The sequence below is a fragment of the Mesoplodon densirostris genome, chromosome X (assembly GCF_025265405.1).
Source record: "Mesoplodon densirostris isolate mMesDen1 chromosome X, mMesDen1 primary haplotype, whole genome shotgun sequence".
Taxonomy (NCBI): Eukaryota; Metazoa; Chordata; class Mammalia; order Artiodactyla; family Ziphiidae; genus Mesoplodon; species Mesoplodon densirostris.
This window is the reverse complement of record NC_082681.1, coordinates 2,786,357-2,800,539: the sequence shown is the minus strand read 5'-3', so window position 1 is coordinate 2,800,539 and position 14,183 is coordinate 2,786,357. Positions and strand designations below refer to the sequence as shown.

Here is a 14,183-nt window from a genome sequence, read left to right as displayed (position 1 = left end):
AGAGGGGTAGGAGGCTGTAGGAGCCGGCGGAGCTCGGTTCCGCCCCCTTTCCTACTTGGAGCGTGCGCGCCTGGAGACACGTACAGCCAACCAGTGAAAAGGAGAGGCTGTGAGTGGCATCCACTTCGTCCAGTCACCTGAGGGTCTGGAAAGCGGTCTTGCTCCCGGGCCAATGGCGGCTCGAGGCGGAGCTCGGGCGGGGGCGACGGTCACCTGATCTGCGGCGGCCGCGGCGGGTCCAGGCAGTGGAGGCCGAGAGGTTTTCATGGCGGCGACCGCGGTGGATCGAGTGTGGGTGGGGATGCGGCGGGCCCCGGCGCTCTGGCAGATGCCATGGCTGCCGCTGGTGATGGTGGCGGCGGCGGCGGTGGCGTCGGAGCAGCAGGTGCCGCTGGTGCTGTGGTCGAGTGACCGGTGAGCGGGGCGGGCCGGGGCGGGCTGCGCTGCGCGCCGCGTCGGCTGAGGTGCCCTCGCCCGACTCCGGGGCTGTCCTTGGCGAGGGGCGGCGGGGCCCAGAGGGGTACTGTCCCTTGCTCGGCGGCTTCGTAGCGAGTGGGCTGGGTCTGAGTTCTGGGCCCCACGCATCAAGCTGGGAGCCCGTGGGTTTCCGATCTCAAGCCATGAGCCTCCGCTTGACAGCACCTTTTCTGTCCGCTGCCAGAGACCTCTGGGGTCCTGCGACCGACACCCACGAGGGCCATATCACCAGCGACATGCAGCTCTCTACCTACTTAGACCCCGCCCTGGAGCTGGGCCCCCGCAACGTGCTGCTTTTCCTTCAGGACAAGGTGCGCCTGCCACAGCCCTCTCTCCCTCGGTCATCAGGAGGCAGGCAGGCCCTCTTCCCCCCCCCCCAGGACACTGAGGCCCATTCCTCAAGGGAAGCTTCAGTGACCTTGTCCCAACTCTAGGGAGGTGTGGTTACTCCATTGGGAAGGCACGTAGGAGAACGTTCAGTGGGAATGGTGAGGGCCTTGAAATGGCACCCACCTGACTGGGGGAAATAAAGGGTCAGAGGCCAGATGCCCAGTGAGTGCCAGACCCTTATCTGATCTACTCTACATGGTGGGGATGATGAACCCTGTTTACAGATCAGAAGAGTGATGCCCAAGGATGGCAAATGACTTGCCCAAGGTCATACAGCTAATGGGTGGCAGAGTCGTGATTCTAACTGTAATCATCGTAAGAAAGAGAATCGAAGAATGATCACTTACTGAGTGCTTCATTTGCACTATGCTGAGCTGATGTCATTATCTCGGTTTTACTGCCAAAGAAGGATTGGCTGAAGTTGTGTGGCTTGTGCAAGCCACAGCTGGTTCCAGCCTGAGTCTGTTGGACACCCCTCCACCCCAGGTTTGTGCTCATATCCAGCACACTGTTTACCCTCCCATCTGGGTCTTTCTGCTCCCAAAGCAGGCATGTAGACCGCAAGAAGGTTCTAGGGCACTGTAGGATTGTCATTTGGGAGGTTATCTAGCTTCTGCTTGTCTGTTCCTCATTGGTGGCCTGTATGGCTCATTCCCCTTTTGGTCTTGCTCTGTTGTTCTGTGGGCAGGTGGTGGTGGCTGTGCTGGCCTGTAGTCTTTCCAGGAGGTGGTAAATAATGTAGTCAGACTGGAACTCAGTTCTAGTTCTACTACTTACTGGCCTTTGGACACGTGAAATACTCTGCAAATGCCCCTTCCCGCATCTGTAAAATGAAGACACCACTGACATCAGAGGGCTGTGAGGAACATTTCTCAGAGTCCATGTAAAACATGTAGCAGGCATCCCCACCCTGTCTTATGGCATTCCTTCAATTCATTCATTTGTCAAGTACGGACTACCTACTGTGTACCAGGTATTAAGTGTTGGGGACACAGCAGTGAGCAGAATAACCCAAGCCCCTACCCTGGAGAAGCTGACATTCTCGTGAGGGTGACAGGTAAATGCTAAGTTGGTGTATGATATAATGTCAGTTCTGTAGTCCTTAGAGAAGAAGGAAGCAGACTTAAGGGGACAGAGCGACTGGCAATGCTGTTTAAGATAAGGGTGACCAGGCAAGCGCTCGCTGTGGAGGTGATATATCTGAGCAGAGACCTAAGTGGAGGGAGGGATGGAGCTGTGTGGCTGGAGGGGAAGGGCATTCCTGACAGAGGTAACAGCAGGTGCAAAGGCCCTGGGCAAGGAGTGCTCCTGGTGAGCCCGTGGAAGAGCTGGTGTGGCTGGAGTATAGTGAGCGAGAGAAAGGGGTAGGAGATGGTCAGCCAAGGAACCAGGAGACAAGGGGGGAAGACATTGGTTGCAGTTCTACATGTGGCAGGAAGCCTTCGGTGATTTCGAGCAGGGAGTGCCATGAGGACACAGCGGTGGTTCCTGGGCTTTCAGAATGAGAGCTTAGGTGGCCAGACAGGGTCAACATTCCTGCCCAGAAGGGAGAGGAGGCCGGGCAAGTATGTACACTAAACAGAATGAGGTTAGGGAAGCTGATTGTGATCTTCTCTGGGCCTAACTGGGAAGAGCCAGAGGAAGCTGGGAGTTGGGATGGAGGGGCAGAAGTTGAAGGACATGTCTACGTTGCAGAGGAAAAGGGAGGGGGTTACTGTGGTCCAGAGAGCTCAGAAGACTTCAGTGCTTTCCCCAGCATGTTCTGAGATCCTCACCTCTCTCTCCCCTTCCACCAAAACCAGGCAGGGAGGGCCACTTCTCCCCCTCCTTTGCAAATGGTTCCATCCAAACCAGACGGACGCGGCTCTACCTGTGGCAGCTGGCGCGCAGGCTCTCCTTGTCTCTGACTTCTGCCATGGGGGGCGTGCAGTCAGTGCTCCTGGCCACCCCCTGGCTCCTCCCACAGCTCCCCTCTTCCCTCCGCGGCTCCTCCCATCTGCTTGCGGGGGGCGGCTGACTCTTACTCCCGAGGTTACTGTGAATCAGCTGCCCACAGACTTCCTTCCAACCCCGTGACCACCTTCCTTGTTCCCTCACCCTGCCGAGAGGGTGCTGGAGAAAAGAACCTTCCACCGCCCCACCCCACCCCTAAAATGCACCGTCGCTCACTCCTTGGACCAGATCAAATTTGACTCTAAGTGAGATTCTGCTGGCCGTGCCAATGCACAGGGAAGGTGTCTGCCCCCTGCCCTGGCCCTGGCCCAGCGTTCTGAGGCCGTCTCCCTGCTTCCCTACTAGCTGAGCATCGAGGACTTCACAGCGTATGGTGGCGTGTTTGGAAACAAGCAGGACAGTGCCTTCTCCAACCTGGAGGTAAGGGTCCTCTCCCAGCTGCAGGCCCTGGAGGCCATCCTGTGCCCCCTCTCCCAGCACAGCAAGAACTGCCCTCAGGAGCCAGAGACGCTGGCTGAAGGTAGAAAGGCCTTAGTGTCAGGGCCAGGGGTGTGGGGTGTTTTCTTTGTCACCTGGAATGAGAGCCGGTGTGGGTGTGGGCGTGGCTTTCCAGAGAGGTCTGGGAGGCTGGCCCGGGTCCACTGGCCCCTTGCTAACTCATCCTCTCGCCTGCCCCTCTGTCTCCAGAATGCCCTGGACCTGGCCCCCTCCTCTCTGGTGCTTCCTGCCGTCGACTGGTACGCGGTCAGCACTCTGACCACTTACCTGCAGGAGAAGCTCGGGGCCAGCCCCCTGAACGTGGACTTGGCCACCCTTCGGGAGCTGAAGCTCAACGCCAGCCTCCCGGCCCTGCTGCTCATCCGCCTGCCCTACACAGCCAGGTACGGCCCGGCCTCTAGCCTCAGGGCCTAGGCTCCGGTGGCGCAGCTCAGCCAAGGAGAACGGTCCTCCCGTTAGCAACTTGAGGCCCTCCCAGAAGGTGCCTGTGTGGCCAGAAGAGGCGGGAAGGACCTCAGCCTGTCGGGCCTCCTGAGACAAGGCAGACGTGGGCCTTGCTGGCGGGGAGCCGGCCCACCTAGCAGGGACCATACATGGAGCAGGTGGCAGGGACTTGAGCCGGACTCCGAAGCTGGGGGAGGAGGGCCGGGGGATTCCAGGCAGGGCTGTGAGGTGAGCAAAGGTACCGGTGGTGGGAGTGAGCCCCCAGCTCGAGCCTGCTAGGTGGCAGGGCTACCAGGCAAGGACGGCGGCCCAGGGCCGTGGAGGCCATTTGGATTTGGGCGTCTCTAATGTTCTGTCTCTTCCCCAGCTCGGGTCTGATGGCGCCGAAGGAAGTGCTCACAGGCAATGGTGAGTGGGGTCGGGGCGGTGCACGGTTTCTGTCCTCATCCCACCCTTGGCCGCAAGGAGCTGGCCCGCACTCCTCAGCCCCTCTGCCCTCCCAGGGTGGCCCCCCTGCTTCCTGGCAGCAACTGGCCAGCTGAGCAGGGCCCCGCCGGTCCCCAGGCCTCGGCCCTCTCTGGCTGGGCCCAGCCTGGCAGAGCTGTTGGATGTCCAGGGGCCTTCTGCATGCAGCCTGGAGCCAGTTTCCACTCAGGCGGCCTGAATCCTAGGGTTTGGGCTTGAATATACCAGCAACATTTCAAAAAACAGTTCCAAGGACTGGTCTTCCTTTGGCTGTAAAGGAAAGTCATTCCTCCTGGCAAGGTCACTGGACACTTTCCGGGGGTAGAGTTGGAGTTTTCTGTGTCTGTCTTTCCCTCTTCCACTGAGTTAGGATGTGGCATTAGGGACTCAGTGACTGGGTCCACGGTGGCCGGGGGGAGGCCAGGGCTGGGGGGGTGATGAGAAGTGTCTGCTGGAAACAGCGAACACTAGTGAAGGTTGCTGGGACCCGGCTCTGCGAGGGTGTCAGTGTTCCACCAGAGGACGTGCCGGTTGCCGGCATATGCAGACTGCACAGGGCAGACATCCGGTGCTCCCCACCTCAGCATGGTGATCCCACTGAGCACCACCCAGAGAAGGCTCCGGGAGGGGGCATGGAAGGGCTCAGCCTTGCCCCTGCCGTGCGACAGTCAGACGGGTTCTCGGGCAGTGGGAAGCGTGGCCGTGAGTGGCTGCCTGTGACTTGCTTCTCTGCTCTCCGCGTTGCTCCTCAGATGAGGTCATCGGGCAGGTGCTGAGCATGCTCAAGTCAGAGGACGTTCCGTACATGGCGGCCCTCACGGCAGTCCACCCTCCTAGGGTACGTGCCCTTGCCCGGGGCTCCGGGAGGTGTGGCTGGGGGCCTGGAGGGGGGCCGGCTTCTCCTCTGGGCAGATGTCGGGGTGGGGGGCGTGGATGAGCCGTGAAGTCCTGCTTCCTCCTTCCAGGCGGCCGCTGCCCATCTCACCCCAACAGCCTTACTGGCTGGCGTATTCGGACAATAAGTCCAAGTGTTCCTAAGGTGCAGAGACGAGAAACATCACAGAGGCTTAGGGGCCACCAGGGGAAGGCTTCGCAAAGGAAGCTTTGAGTATGAGCGTGACTGGTGGGACTTGAGATGGTGGAGAGACTGTGCAGTGGGGACTGCGAGGCAGGCCGCTCGGTTCGGGGCCTGCTGAGAGAGCCAGGGCTGTTGAGAGAAGGCTTGTGGGCTCTTTCTGCAGGTGGCCCGCGATGTAGCCTTGGTGGCTGGGGGTCTGGGTCGCCAGCTGCTGCAAAGACAGTCGGCATCGCCTATGAGCTTTTCCCCTGTGAGTTACAACGACACTGCCCCCCGGATCCTCTTCTGGGCCCAAAACTTCTCGGTGGCATATAGGGACCACTGGAAGGACCTGACCTCCCTCACCTTTGGGGATCAAGACCACCTCAACCTGACCGGCTCCTTCTGGAACGACTCCGTTGCCAGGTAAGGGTGAAGTACATGCCACTGAGGGGGTATGTGTTGGGGGCTGTTCGCTGTGGGGATGCAGGTGGCATTGTGGTGGGGGGAGGCTGGCGGAGGGCTCCTGAGTGGGCGTTGTTCAGAGTTCTGCCTCCTCACGCCTTCTCGTCCTTGGCCTGACCTCGGTGCTTAACACCTTGGATCCTGCTGCTTCCCCCTTGGGCAGCCTCAGCAATCCCAAGGGGGAGCTGAAGGGGGTGGCCGTGGGTTCAGGGGAACCAGAGGGAGGAGCTCTCAGCTGGAGGTGGGGAACCTGTGTGCTGGCTGGTTCCTGACTTAGGGTGTGATGGGGCCTCAGTTTTCCTATCTGTCAAGTGGGGGCACTGCCTCTTCAGGTGGCTGTGAGGACCCCGTACAGCTTAGGTAGAAGGATACCTGAGGAACTTGCTCTAAGATGTTCAAGGCCATCCCAGAACGTGAAAACTCACCTCTTCCTCTGACTCCGCAGGCTTGCGCTGACCTACGAACAGCTCTTTGGTACCACAGTGACATTCAGGTGAGTCCGAGAGGCAGGTGCAGGTGGGCTCGTGCGGCTCCGGCCTCTCCAGATGCCTGACACCTCCACGGCCTCCCCCAGGTTCATCCTGGCTAACCGCTTCTACCCGGTGTCCGCCCGACACTGGTTTACCCTGGAGCGCCTTGAAATCCACAGCAACGGCTCCGTCGCCTACTTCAATGCCTCCCAGGTCACGGGGCCCAGCATCTATTCCTTCCACTGCGAGTACGTCAGCAGTCTGAACAAGAATGGCAATCTCCTCGTGCCCGGCACACAGCCCTCTCTCTGGCAGATGACTTTTCAGGACTTCCAGGTAGGAAGGGGGAGGGACCGCGCCTGGAGGTGGGGAGCCCAGGTTGGAGGTAGCCCAGTACTGGGAGGGGCTGGGGGAGCAGAGGCCTGAAGAGTCTCAGTGTCCTTTGGGTTAGGGTTAGGGCTTGGGAATGTAGTTGAGAGTCCTGTCCCCTTGGTGCTCCCACACCCTTACTGGGCCTCCCTGTGTGGGGCCACTCGGTGCTTTCTGTCCCCCAGATCCAGGCCTTCAACGTGACGGGGGAGCAGTTCTCCTACGCCAGTGACTGTGCAGGCTTCTTCTCCCCGGGCATCTGGATGGGGCTGCTCACCTCCCTGTTCATGCTCTTCATCTTCACCTACGGCCTGCACATGATCCTCAGTCTCAAGACCATGGACCGCTTTGACGACCACAAGGGCCCCACCATAGCTTTGACCCAGATCGTGTGACCCTGCGTCTGTGGGGGGTTGAGGGCGTGCTGGTGTCCAGGTCGTCGCGTTCCCACCAGAGGCATGCTGGACAGGAGGGCTTCCCCTCTTCCTACGGTAGCATGACTCCTGGCTCCCCTTAGCCTGTCTGGCTCTCTGTTCAACCTGCTGAGGGTCTTCCCTGGGCTGCCCACTCCCCATCTCTGTCACCAAGGTGTATGTATTCTGCGTAGATAGTAGGCAAATTTCCCAGGCTTGGTCATTGTGAAGGAAGGGGCCGTGAGTTCTAGGGCCCGTCCTCCTACCCCTTTCTCCTTATTTATTCTGATTTCTCCACCTTCGCCCCTTGCTGTTTATAAGTGCTTTAGTGTAGCCAGTGCTCCCTCCCCAGGCTCTATGGGGCTCCTTGTAGCAGCCAGGAGCTGGAAGTTCCCTGAGTTTGGGGGGTGTGGAATTACTATTTGACTGTCTGTCCTGCTTGGCTGGTGTTATTGTTTTTTGGTGATGTTGTGCTAGGGATAAGCAGTGCACTGGGTTTTTTTTTTTTTTTTTTTGGCCTGAGAAGGAAGGGACCTCCATGGCAGGGGGCCTGGGTGTGATCACTGGGTGCCTCGCAGGAGCCTGGGGTGCTCGTGGTTTCCTTCCTAATAAAATAAAGACGGGTCGCCATGCTTGGGCCTCTTGTTACTCATTTCTGCGCTGGGCACAAGGGAGGATGCGCTTGGCTGAGGGCTGCCGGAAGAGGCGTGCGAATGTACCCGTAGCCTAACGCGACCAAGAGGGAAGCGGGAAGGTCTCGCACGGGTCTGTCCTGCGGGCTGCTTTTCCGGGGGCCAGGGGAGGCCGGGAGGGTTGTTAGCAAGCTGCATCCCTAACCGACTAAAGGAGGGCGGGGACGGTCAGCGCCCGGGAGGGGGGTGGAGACGGCCGCGACAATGGCCGCCCCCACGCCCCTAGGGGGCCGCCTCAGGCTGCCGCAGCGGCGCGCACCCAACCCGCGGGGCCGCGCTGAGCTTCCCGGGGGGCGGGGCGCGTGCGGCTGCCGCGCACGGATCCCTCGCGGACCTCAGCACCGGCAGCCGAGCCGCGCTGCCCGCCCCGCCCCGCCGCTCTCCCCTCAGGGCCGTTGGCGAGCGGGCGCTGCCCGCAGAGCCGCGCTGGTGCTGGGGCCCGGGCCCCAGCAACCCTCACGGGAGACAACCCGGGGAGGCGGTGGCCCCGGTCGGCGCGGCGGGGGCGGGGAGGGGCCGGGACTCTTTGACGCGGCGGAGGGGTCGGGCTACGGCCGAAGCGCCGCCATCTTTGGTCCAGTGCGGCGGCGGCGGCGGTGGCGGCGACGACGGTGCCGGCGGCGGTAGTGAAGGAGGAGGAGGAGGAGGAGCCGACGGGCGCTGACACCGAGGCCTGACCATGGATGAGGAATATGATGTGATCGTGCTGGGGACCGGCCTCACAGTAAGTGCGGCCTCTGGTGTCCGGGGCTCCGCATCACCCTCTCCTCCCCGGGATGCTTCAGCCCTCGGCCCCATCCTTCCATCATTGCCATCGCGGCGCTGCCGCCCCCGGCCTTCGTGTCCCCGAAAAGACAGCCCCATGCCCATCCCCCCTCGACGTTGCTTCTACCCACTGCCATGGCCCATCTCCAAGAAGCGGCCCCTCTTCTGGCCGCCCCCCCAACTCCCCGGGCCCCGACCCCTGGCCCCTCCCGTCCTCCCTATTCCGGCCGGCAGGGCCGGAAAGCGCACCCCCGCTCGCCCCGATGTCTCCCGTTGCTCCCTGACCCCGCCCACCCGGCCCCCACCCAAGGCCAGCCCAGCATCACCTACCATCTTGCGCTAATTCTGGTGAGGATGTAGTAGTACTAGGACCGCCGGTGAGGTCGGGGGACCTCCCCAGGATGGGCCCTCATCCCGCCTCCCCGGGTTCTTATGGGGCCCGGGGACCCATGGAATGTTCCAGAAGGAGCAGCAGTGGGGGCAGTGATCACATTCCCGTTACCCCACCCCGGTTTCCCGTGGAGACCTCAGGCTGAGTCGTATTTGCAGCCTTTGTCCTTGGGCTGGTGACAGTGACTGGTGAGGGTGTTTACCCTCCCCCAAACCCCCTCGGACTGCTGCCTTGAGAGATGCATCCCCTTCAGCCGGGTGCAGAAGCCCCTCCCGTGGCTGGGAAGGCTCACGGTCAGGGGCTCCTCTTTGAGGAAAGAGCAGCCCAGGGTGGGGCCTGGGATTTCAGTACCACGCTAACTAAGCCTTTCTTCGCTTCCCTTTTGGGTCCCTTTGGCTGTGCAGCTAGGCCTTCCCTGTGGTTCATTGTGTTTTATCTGGTTTTTTGTGGGGCTCTACGTAGGTAGATGATTTTCTTGGTATCTGGGTTGCTGGAAGACCGTGCGTGTGTCTGCTGGATACTCTCTTCCTTGTTCACCTTTTTGCCTAGCAAGGTTATGAAAGGAAACCGTGGTCAAATGAAGCACCACCCCCAATTTTAGGCCAGGCGACCAGCCACAGATGGAAGGAGCTGTCCGTGGGGCACAGTCCTTCCAGCTTTGCTCTCCTCTCAGGGTTGGGGTGGGGAATACGTCAGGGCTGCTGGTGGGAATGTGGGCAGGTAGGAGTGCAGTGAACGTCGCCCCTCACCCAGGAATGTATCCTGTCGGGTATCATGTCCGTGAACGGGAAGAAGGTGCTGCATATGGACCGGAACCCCTACTATGGGGGCGAGAGCTCCTCCATCACCCCCCTGGAGGAGGTAGGGTGCTTGGGCCCCAGGCCCATCCTTGTTAACCTCTCGCGTGGGGTGTAGAACGAAGCAGCTCCCCAGGTTTTCTGGGTGGGGGGTGGGGGCGGGAGGGGGGGTCCTTGTGGTGCATCTCTGTCTCTCTCTCCTGCCTGCAGCTGTATAAGCGTTTTCAGTTGCTGGAGGGGCCCCCTGAGACGATGGGCCGGGGCCGAGACTGGAACGTTGACTTGATCCCCAAATTCCTCATGGCCAATGGTGAGGGAGATGAAGGAGGTATTATGGGGGGTGATTGGGATGACCAGAGGAGGGTCAGGCTCCAGAGAAGGGCAGCCAGACCAGCTAGAGCTTCTGGAGTGAGCCACGCTGACTCTGTTGCCTTGCCCACACCACCTCGCAGGACAGCTGGTGAAGATGCTACTGTATACAGAGGTGACACGCTATCTGGACTTCAAGGTGGTGGAGGGAAGCTTTGTCTACAAGGGGGGCAAGATCTACAAAGTACCGTCCACCGAGACCGAAGCCTTGGCTTCTAGTGAGTGTGGGTCCCCTGAGCCAGGGAATCGGGTTGGGGGGGCAGCTGTCCAGAGCAGGGCGCCCCTTGCCCAAGGTCACATTCCTCACGCCGTACCAGAAGCCCCTTGCTCTGTCATCCCTCTGTGCCCTGGGCCACGCCTCCCGCTGGTCGCCAGGAGGGGAGTCCGTGTGCGCAAGGGGCTCCACCTCGTTAGTGGAACGTCCCCAAGTGTCGGAGCTGGGAGGCCCTCAGAGCCTGTCCAGCCCGACTCACTCTTCGTACATATGGGGAAACTGAGGCCAAGAAGCACAGAGGGGTTAATCTGAGGTTACGTGGGGGTCAGCAAGAGAACTCAGCTGGGAGCTAGGGTGCCCGCTTGCTCCGCCTGCTTGGTGGGATGGAGAGTTTCAGTGTCTGTGGTGCAATGATTGTTTTCACGTTGCTCGCGCAGACCTGATGGGCATGTTTGAGAAACGGCGCTTCCGCAAGTTCCTGGTGTTTGTGGCAAACTTTGATGAGAATGACGCCAAGACCTTCGAGGGCGTTGACCCCCAGAACACCAGCATGCGTGACGTCTACCGGAAGTTTGACTTGGGCCAGGATGTCATCGACTTCACTGGCCACGCCCTGGCGCTCTACCGTACCGATGAGTGAGGGGAAACTGGCATGGCAGACCCCCCCTCACCCGGCCCTCACCCTGCCCTCCCTGCCCCTGCCTGCTGTTCTCTTGGCCCACGCCTCTCGTACTCAGCCTCGTGCTCGCTCGCCTGTCGCCTTTTCTGTCCCTTCCCTACATTTGACCCGTGGTCTTCCCCAGGCCATTGAGGGTGGTGGGAAGGCTGGCCTGGTGCCTGGGTGGGCCGAACTGCAGGTCCTGCTGTTGGAGCCTCTTCTGACCCCATCCCCCCAGCTACCTGGACCAGCCCTGTCTTGAGACCATCAACCGCATCAAGTTGTACAGCGAGTCCCTGGCCCGGTATGGCAAGAGCCCGTATCTGTACCCACTCTATGGCCTTGGCGAGCTGCCCCAGGGCTTTGCAAGGTAAGGGTGTGGCTTCGGTCTGTTGGCGGTCCCAAGAAGGACTGAGGCCAGCGATGGAAACGGCCCCCTTGGGTATCTCCACAGCCTTTTGTACTTTCCCACTGTGGTCCTAGTTCATTTCACAGCATCCTTGGGCGATGGCACCACAGCGGGGTGTTGACGTGCAGAGTTGAAGAACCACAAATGGGGCCTGCTTGGCGCCTGGCCTGAGTCAGGCAGCGCTAGGACTGGGCACGGGGCCTGGAAACCTCAAGTCGGCTTCTCCAGAGCCCTTCGTTCTGTTTCCCAGAACGTTTCCGTGAGGAGCCCCCCTCACGCCAGCCCTTCGCAGAACATTCTGGCGTTAAGCTCCAGAGAAGAAGGAGCACTCCAGGTTCAGTCCTGAGTTTGTGGCAGTGACAGAGTTGGGAAGGACCACCAGGTCTCCTGAGCTCTACCTTCCTGGGGCCGCCTTCCCTGCAGCCTCGTGCTGGTAGGGGCAGGTGGTGCAATGTCACTGGTCCCCGTTTGTCCTGGGAGGGCACCCTCACCGTCACTCTCCCCACCACAGGTTGAGTGCCATCTACGGGGGGACCTACATGCTGAACAAACCCGTGGATGACATCATCATGGAGAACGGCAAGGTGGTGGGCGTGAAGTCCGAGGGAGAGGTGAGCCGTCCCCGCCGCGCAGGCACGCTGGTCTGGGCGGGATTCGCCCCCTCCTTAGAGGCGCTCTTCCCAGTGACCCTGGCTCTGCTGGGTCTGCTGCTGCTCGGCTCTGAGGGTCTCAGGCTGGGGACCGGGGCTCCAGAAGAAGACTATGTAGCCGATCCTGTTGGCAGACATCTGCGTATCAGGGCCCCCCTCCCCGAGGTGCAGGAGGAAGCTGCACGTTGTGGGAGCGTCCTGCCTGCTGGAGCTGCCAGCCCTCATTGTGAGTCTAGGCCCTGAAACCCCGAGGGGTGTGATTGGATAGGGACAAGGCCTTTTGGTGCTTTCATAGGTGGCCCGCTGCAAGCAGCTGATCTGTGACCCCAGCTACGTTCCAGACCGCGTGCGGAAGGCTGGCCAGGTTATCCGTATCATCTGTATCCTCAGCCACCCCATCAAGAACACCAACGATGCCAACTCCTGCCAAATCATCATCCCCCAGAACCAGGTCAACAGGAAGTCAGGTAGGCCAAGTCCCACGTGACTTCCTCCAGCGTGTTCTCCTTGGTGTGGCTTGTGCCCCTCCCCCTCAGCCTGGGGGCTGGCTCTCTGCCAGATCTCTCCATGGAAGAGCAGGGACCCACACTGCAGTCCCCGTGACCTGATGTTCTAGGGATTGGCTGGCTTGGCCTCTTCTCCTCTGTGAGGGTGGCAGCTTGGATGCTGCCTGCTCTGCAGGGCTGGAGAGGGTGGGCGGGCCAAAATTGAGCTCGGCCCCCCACATGCCTGCGTTAATGGAGCCCTTCCTGTGGGCAGACATCTACGTGTGCATGATCTCCTACGCACACAACGTGGCCGCGCAGGGCAAGTACATTGCCATCGCCAGCACCACGGTGGAGACCGCAGAGCCCGAAAAGGAGGTTGAGCCGGCCCTGGAGCTGCTGGAGCCCATTGACCAGAAGTGAGGGGCTGGGGGGCTGGGGCTGAAGCTGGGGGGAGAAAGGAAGCCAAGGAGCCGGAGGGTGGGCGTCAGGGAGGGCAAGGCTGGTTGTGAGACCTGTCTCGTCCCTTCCGTCTGCCCGTCAGGTTTGTGGCCATCAGTGACTTGTACGAGCCCATTGACGATGGTTCCGAGAGCCAGGTAAGCCACCTGTCGCGGCCCTGGCTCCTGGCTGCCCGCCCAGGGCCCCTGCCCAACTCACCTCAGGCCCCGGGCGCTGGCTGTTTCCAGGTGTTCTGTTCCTGCTCCTATGATGCCACCACACACTTTGAGACAACCTGCAACGACATCAAAGACATCTACAAGCGCATGGCAGGCTCCGCTTTTGACTTTGAGAACATGAAGCGCAAACAGAACGATGTCTTTGGAGAAGCTGACCAGTGATTGCCGACCCCTGCCGCAGCCCCTGGTGCCCTCTGCCCCAACCTGAGCCTGTCTTCCTCAAGGGCTGGGGAGATGGGCGTGGCTGGGCACCCCGTTTCCAGCATCTTCTGCTTCCCCCACCACATTCCTGTCATCCACCTCATTGATTCACTGACCAAATCCTTAACCTTAGTGATGGTTTGGGAGACGGGGGGGGGGGGGGTTGGTTAGTATCCTCTTTCTTGGCCCTTCCTTATCCTGGGAGAAGGGGGTTCCTCTCCTTGTGTGCGTCTCTCCCCCCACCCCTAATTCTTCTGCTCTGTTTGGGAGGAACGTGGAGGAAAAGCTGACTTCTGCCCCCACCGCTCTTACCCCTGCTCTAGTGGCCTTTGGAGATGCCCTCTGCCTCCCCCCACCAGCTCTTGTGTGTTGGAGAGAAGGGGCCCTCCCAGCACAAAGTTGCAGTCCTTTCCCTACCCCACCCCCGTAATTTATTCTAATTTATTAACTTTGGCCCACCCTGTGTGAGAAGGGAGCACTGTGCCCCACAGCCTCACGGTGCTGCCTGGGGCTGTGGAGCAGCTACCCTGGCCTGGCCTTCCTAACCCTGGAGACCCTGGTGCAGCCTGGGAAGGAAGAGGGCTTGGGTGTGGCCCCATTGGAGGTTGATTTGGTTTTTGTTTCTTGTCTTTGTGTCTGCTGGTACTTGCTGAGAGAGAAAAGACATGTGAGCAAAGCAGAAGGAGGTGGGAAAATGGATCCAAACCCCATGTGCCCTGCCCTATTCCTTCCCCTTAGTGGTGGGAAACCCTTATCTTGCAAAGTGAATGTGTCCCCTTCCCCAACCTCTAGTGTATTTCACAGAAAACAAAACCTCCCAATAAAACTGTGTTGAAACCTGAGCCCAGATCGTTAGTTTTATTTCCCCAAA

General features: G+C 60.4%; 2 protein-coding genes across 2 annotated transcripts; both read left to right on the top strand.

The window, feature by feature from the left end:
* Window positions 1–213: 213 nt before the first annotated feature.
* On the top strand, window positions 214–7,633 carry ATP6AP1 (ATPase H+ transporting accessory protein 1). The gene is made up of 10 exons (XM_060087652.1): window positions 214–414; window positions 662–788; window positions 3,166–3,240; window positions 3,508–3,701; window positions 4,130–4,170; window positions 4,980–5,065; window positions 5,469–5,710; window positions 6,195–6,242; window positions 6,324–6,555; window positions 6,774–7,633. Exons 1-10 carry the CDS (start codon window positions 266–268, stop codon window positions 6,981–6,983), a joined length of 1,404 nt encoding a protein of 467 aa, XP_059943635.1. The 5' UTR covers window positions 214–265; the 3' UTR covers window positions 6,984–7,633.
* A 439-nt stretch (window positions 7,634–8,072) lies between these two features.
* GDI1 (GDP dissociation inhibitor 1) lies at window positions 8,073–14,154 on the top strand. Its single transcript, XM_060087203.1, has 11 exons — window positions 8,073–8,417; window positions 9,603–9,710; window positions 9,857–9,956; window positions 10,099–10,233; window positions 10,667–10,865; window positions 11,126–11,257; window positions 11,808–11,907; window positions 12,242–12,413; window positions 12,706–12,850; window positions 12,976–13,030; window positions 13,121–14,154. Exons 1-11 carry the CDS (start codon window positions 8,373–8,375, stop codon window positions 13,271–13,273), a joined length of 1,344 nt encoding a protein of 447 aa, XP_059943186.1. The 5' UTR covers window positions 8,073–8,372; the 3' UTR covers window positions 13,274–14,154.
* The last annotated feature ends 29 nt before the right edge of the window (window positions 14,155–14,183 follow it).

Coding starts and splice junctions, on each gene's coding strand:
- ATP6AP1 (XM_060087652.1), top strand. CDS start 266: ATGGCGGCGACCGCGGTGGATCGAGTGTGGGTGGGGATGCGGCGGGCC. Junction 3,241..3,507: donor GTGCCTTCTCCAACCTGGAG/GTAAGGGTCCTC, acceptor CTCTGTCTCCAG/AATGCCCTGGACCTGGCCCC. Junction 3,702..4,129: donor CGCCTGCCCTACACAGCCAG/GTACGGCCCGGC, acceptor TCTCTTCCCCAG/CTCGGGTCTGATGGCGCCGA.
- GDI1 (XM_060087203.1), top strand. CDS start 8,373: ATGGATGAGGAATATGATGTGATCGTGCTGGGGACCGGCCTCACA. Junction 9,711..9,856: donor CCATCACCCCCCTGGAGGAG/GTAGGGTGCTTG, acceptor TCCTGCCTGCAG/CTGTATAAGCGTTTTCAGTT. Junction 11,908..12,241: donor GCGTGAAGTCCGAGGGAGAG/GTGAGCCGTCCC, acceptor GTGCTTTCATAG/GTGGCCCGCTGCAAGCAGCT.